Source organism: Tachyglossus aculeatus, chromosome Y4, assembly GCF_015852505.1.
Source record: "Tachyglossus aculeatus isolate mTacAcu1 chromosome Y4, mTacAcu1.pri, whole genome shotgun sequence".
In the NCBI taxonomy this organism is placed as follows: domain Eukaryota; kingdom Metazoa; phylum Chordata; class Mammalia; order Monotremata; family Tachyglossidae; genus Tachyglossus; species Tachyglossus aculeatus.
The window spans coordinates 12,327,039-12,333,038 of NC_052096.1; the positions used below are offsets into that span (position 1 = coordinate 12,327,039).

General features: G+C 53.7%; 1 protein-coding gene across 1 annotated transcript in view; it reads right to left on the reverse strand.

Annotated features, from left to right (window-relative positions):
- The window catches only part of EFNA3 (ephrin A3), a 28,525-nt gene extending 27,021 nt beyond the window's left edge, over positions 1-1,504 (reverse strand). The window contains exon 1 of the mRNA XM_038768927.1: positions 1,389-1,504. Coding sequence (XP_038624855.1) covers positions 1,389-1,504 — 116 coding nt within the window. The remainder of the gene's footprint in view (positions 1-1,388) is intronic.
- Between the last annotated feature and the right edge of the window lie 4,496 nt (positions 1,505-6,000).

The following is a 6,000-nucleotide window of genomic DNA, read 5'->3' on the forward strand; positions in this document are numbered from 1 at the left end:
CACCCCCACTCCCCACCTCCCCATCCATCTCCCCCTCCCCCAAAACAGGTCCAGGAGCTCCGCAAATCCATATCGGGTCCCCCTCCCCCCATCACACCCCCTTCCCCTCTCCCCATCCTCTCCCCCCAAACAGGTCCCTGGATTCCCCAAATCCATACCGGGTCCCCTTCCCCCCAACACACCCACTCCCCACCTCCCCATCCATCGCCCCCTCCCCCCAAACATGTCTCGGGGCTCCCCAAATCCAGACCGGGTCCCCCTCCCTCCAACACCCCCACTCCCCACCTCCCATCCATCTCCCCCTCCCCCCAAACAGGTCCCTGGGCTCCCCAAATCCATACCAGCCCCCTTCCCCCCAACACACCCCCTTCCCCCCTCCCCATCCTCTCTCCCCAAACAGGTGCTCCCCAAATCCAGACCGGGTCCCCCTCCCCTCCCAAACACCCCCCCTCCCCATCCTCTCCCACAGATCCATCGCCCCCTGCCCCAAAGAGGTCCCGGGGCTCCCCAAATCCATACCAGCCCCCTTCCCCCAACACACCCCATTCCCCCCTCCCCATCCTCTCCCCCAAAACAGGTCCAGGAGCTCCCCAAATCCACACCAGCCCCCCTCCCCCAACACACCCCATTCCCCCCTTCCCCATCCTCTCCCCCAAAACAGATCCAGGAGCTCCCCAAATCCATACCAGCCCCCTTCCCCCAACACCCCCAATCGCCCCCTCCCCCAAAGGAGGCCCAGGAGCTCCCCAAATCCACACCAGCCCCCTTCGCCCCAACACACCCCATTCCCCCTTCCCCATCCTCTCCCCCCAAACAGGTCAAGGGGCTCCCCAAATCCAGACGGGTCCCCTTCCCCCCAACACCCCCAATCGCCCCCTCCCCCAAAGGAGGTCCAGGAGCTCCCCAAATCCATACCAGCCCCCTCCCCATCCTCTCCCCCCAAACAGATCCAGGAGCTCCCCAAATCCATACCAGCCCCCTTCCCCCAACACCCCCAATCGCCCCCTCCCCCAAAGGAGGTCCAGGAGCTCCCCAAATCCATACCAGCCCCCTCCCCATCCTCTCCCCCCAAACAGATCCAGGAGCTCCCCAAATCCATACCAGCCCCCTTCCCCCAACACACCCAATCGCCCCCTCCCCCAAAGGAGGTCCAGGAGCTCCCCAAATCCATACCAGCCCCCTTCCCCCCTCCCCATCCTCTCCCCCCAAACAGGTCCAGGGGCTCCCCAAATCCAGACCGGGTCCCCTTCCCCCCAACACCCCCAATCGCCCCCTCCCCCCAAGGAGGTCCCGGGGCTCCCCAAAACCATACCAGCCCCCCTCCCCCCAAATTGGTCCCGGGGGGGGTCCCCCCCAATCCCTCCCGCGGGGCCGTGGGGGGGACTGACTGCTGGTTGGAGCTGTTCCAGTAGACGGCATGGCGGTTCCCGTTGGGTCCGGCGGGCAGCTGGGCCAGGAGCAGCAGCAGCAGCGGGGCCGGAGCCGGAGCCGCTCCCGCCGCCATCCCCGGTGGAGCCGCCGCCCCGCACCCGCCCCGGCGCGCGCCCCCGACGCGCGCGCGCGCCCCCGACACGCGCGCGCCACCCCCCCCGGCGCGCGCGCACGCGCCACACTTGGGGACCCCTGGGCCTTCTCCCCTTCCCTCCCCTCCCACGCGCCTGCGCACTGGAACCCCCGGGTGGGGGGGGGGGGGGTCCTCCCTTGGGGAGGCCTATATCAATCAATCAATCAATCGTATTTATTGAGCGCTTACTATGTGCGGAGCACTGGACTAAGCGCTTGGGAAGGACAAATTGGCAACACACAGAGACGGTCCCTACCCAACGGCGGGCTCACAGTCTAAAAGGGGGACACGGAGAACAGAACCCAACATACCAACAAAATAAAATAGGATAGAAATGTACAAGTGAAATAAATAAATCGTCCTCATCCTCATCAATCAATCGTATTTATTGGGCGCTCACTGCGCGCAGAGCGCTGGACTGTGAGCCCACTGTTGGGTACCGCCTCTATATGTGGACTGTGAGCCCACTCTTGGATAGGGACTGCCTCTATATGTTGCCAATTTGTCCTTCCCAAGCGCTTAGTACAGTGCTCTGCACATAGTAAGCGCTCAATAAATACGATTGATGATGATGATGATGACTAAGCGCTTGATGATGGCATTTGCTAAGCGCTTACTAACAAGGTGGATCCAAGGTGATGAGGTTGTCCCCCCGGGGGCTCCCAGTCTTCATCCCCCTTTGACAGGTGGGGGTGACTGAGGCTCGGAGAAGTGAAGTGACTCACCCAAGGTCACACAGCAGACAAGCGGTGGAGCTGGGATTAATAATAATAATAATGATGATGGCATTTGTTAAGCGCTTACTAGGTGCCAAGCGCTGGGGTGGATCCAAGGTGATCAGGTTGGCCCCCGGGGGGCTCCCAGTCTTCATCCCCATTCGACAGGTGGGGTGACTGAGGCCCATTGGTGCTTCTTAAGCACTTACTAGGTGCCAAGCACCGGTCTAAGCGCTGGGGTGGATGCAAGGTGATCAGGTTGCCCCCCGTGGGGCTCCCAGTCTTCATCCCCATTTGACAGGTGGGGTGACTGAGGCCCATTGGCGTTTCTTAAGCGCTTACTAGGTGTCAAGCACCTGTCTAAGCGCTGGGGTGGATCCAAGGTGATCAGGTTGGCCCCCGTGGGGCTCCCAGTCTTCATCCCCATTCGACAGGTGGGGTGACTGAGGCCCATTGGCGTTTGTTAAGCGCTTACTAGGTGTCAAGCACCGGTCTAAACGCTGGGGTGGATCCAAGGTGATCAGGTTGTCCCCCGTGGGGCTCCCAGTCTTCATCCCCATTCGACAGGTGGGGTGACTGAGGCCCAGTGGCGTTTGTTAAGCGCTTACTAGGTGTCAAGCACCGGTCTAAACGCTGGGGTGGATCCAAGGTGATCAGGTTGTCCCCCGTGGGGCTCCCAGTCTTCATCCCCATTCGACAGGTGGGGTGACTGAGGCCCAGTGGCGTTTGTTAAGCACTTACTAGGTGCCAAGCGCTGGTCTAAGCGCTGGGGTGGATCCAAGGTGATCAGGTTGTCCCCCGTGGGGCTCCCAGTCTTCATCCCCATTCGACAGGTGGGGTGACTGAGGCCCATTGGCGTTTCTTAAGCACTTACTAGGTGTCAAGCACCGTTCAAAGCACTGGGGTGGATCCAAGATGACCAGGTTGTCCCCCGTGGGGCTCCCAATCTTCATCCCCATTCGACAGGTGGGGTGACTGAGGCCCATTGGCGTTTGTTAAGCACTTACTAGGTGCCAAGCACTGGTCTAAGAGCTGGGGTGGATACAAGGTGATCAGGTTGTTCCCCGTGGGGCTCCCAGTCTTCATCCCCATTCGACAGGTGGGGAGACTGAGGCTCGGAGAAGTGAAGGGACTCACCCAAGGTCACACAGCAGACAAGTGGTGGAGCTGGGATTAATAATAATAATAATAATGATGGCGTTTGTTAAGTGCTTACTAGGTGCCAAGCGCTGGTCTAAGCGCTGGGGTGGATCCAAGGTGATCAGGTTGTTCCCCGTGGGGCTCCCAGTCTTCATCCCCATTCGACAGGTGGGGTGACTGAGGCTCGGAGAAGTGAAGTGACTCACCCAAGGTCACACAGCAGACAAGCGGTGGAGCTGGGATTAATAATAATAATAATAATAATGGCATTTGTTAAGCGTTTACTAGGTGCCTAAGCGCTGGGGTGGATCCAAGGTGCTCAGGTTGTCCCCCGTGGGGCTCCCAGTCTTCATCCCCATTTGACAGGTGGGGTAACTGAGGCTCAGAGAAGTGAAGTGACTCACCCAAGGTCACACAGCTAAGTGGTGGAGCTGGGATTAATAATAATAATAATAATAATGATGGCATTTGTTAAGCGCTTACTATGTGCCAAGCACCAAATTCTAAGCACCGGGATAGATACCCCTGGAAAACCCCTTTCCCTCACTGTGGGAGTCCAGGATGGGCTAGAAGCACCGTGGCTTAGTGGAAAGAGCCTGGGTTTGGAAGTCAGAGGTCGTGGGTTCTAATCCCGGCTCCGCCACTCGTCAACTGGGTGACTTTGGGCGAGTCACTTCACTTCTCTGGGCCTCAGTTCCCTCAACTGGAAAATGGGGATTAAGACTGTGAGCCCCACGTGGGACAACCTGATCACCTTGTATTCCCCCCTCAGCGCTTAGAACAGTGCTTTGCACATAGTAGGCGCTTAACAAATACCATCATTATTATTACAAGTTGGCAACATCTAGAGACGGTCCCTACCTAACCACGGGCTCACAGTCTAGAAGGGGGAGACACACGACAAAACAAAACATGTGGACAAGTGTCAAGCCGTCAGAACAAATAGAATTAAAGCTAAATGCGCATCATTAGTATCAATCAATCAATCAATCAATCAATCAATCGTATTTATTGAGCGCTTACTATGTGCAGAGCACTGTACTAAGCGCTTGGGAAGTACAAATTGGCATCACATAGAGACAGTCCCTACCCAACAGTGGGCTCACAGTCTAAAAGGGGGAGACAGAGAACAGAACCAAACATACCAACAAAATAAAAATAGGATAGAAATGTACAAGTAAAATAAATAAATAAATAGAGTAATAAATATGTAAGCGCTTAGTACAGTGCTCTGCACACAGTAAGCGCGCAATAAATACGATTGATTGATTGATCATTGACAAAATAAATAAAATTCATTCAATCGTATTCATTGAGCACTTACCGTGTGCAGAGCACTGGACTAAGCGCTTGGGAAGTGCAAATTGGCAACATATAGACACAGTCCCTACCCAACAGTGGGCTCACAGTCTAAAAGGGGGAGACGGAGAACAAAACCAAACATACTAACCAAATAAAATAAATAGAATAGATATGTACAAGTAAAATAAACAAATAATAATAAATAAATAAATAAACATCTAGAGACGGTCCCTACCCAACAGTGGGCTCACAGTCTAAAAGGGGGAGACGGAGAACAAAACCAAACATACTAACAAAATAAAATAAATAGAATAGATATGTACAAGTAAAATAAATAAATAATAAATAAATAAATAAATAAACATCTAGAGACGGTCCCTACCCAACAGTGGGCTCACAGTCTAGAAGGGGGAGACAGCAAACAAAACAGACAACAAAACAGAGTAGTAAATATGTACAAGTAAACTGGTTGTGACTTGGGGTCCGAGGCCCGGGATAATAATAATAAATATTATAACATAATAATATGATGTGTGTGCTAAATATAATAATAAATATTATTATGATGGTATTTGTTACGCACTTACTATGTGCCAAGCACTCTTCTAAGCGCTGGGGTAGATACAAGGTCATCAGGTTGTCCCACATGGGGCTCCCAGTCTTTATCCCCATTTTGCAGAGGAGGGAACTGAGGCCCAGAGACGTGAAGTGACTGGTCCAAGGTCACACAGCAGACGAGAGGCGGAGCTGGGGTGAGAACCCTTCAAGGCCCTACTGAGAGCTCACCTCCTCCAGGAGGCCTTCCCAGACTGAGCCCCCTCCTTCCTCTCCCCATCCTCCCCGCCTTACCTCCTTCCCCTCCCCACAGCACCTGTATAGATGTATATATGTTTGTACGTATTTATTACTCTATTTACTTATTTATTTTATTTGTACATATTTATTCTACTTATTTTATTTTGTTAATATGTTTTGTTTTGTCGTCTGTCTTGTTACTCTATTTATTTTATTTGTACATATTTATTCTATTTATTTTATTTTGTTAATATGTTTTGTCGTCCGTCTCCCCCTTCTAGACTGTGAGCCCGCTGTCGGGTAGGGCCCGTCCCTAGATGTTGCCAACTTGGACTTCCCAAGCGCTCAGTACAGTGCTCCGCACACAGTAAGCGCTCAATAAGTACGATTGAATGAATGAATGAATGAACCCATGTCCTCTGATTCCCAAGCCCAGGCTCTTGCCCACTGAGCCAGGCCGCTTCTAGGGTGGGTCTCTGCCCA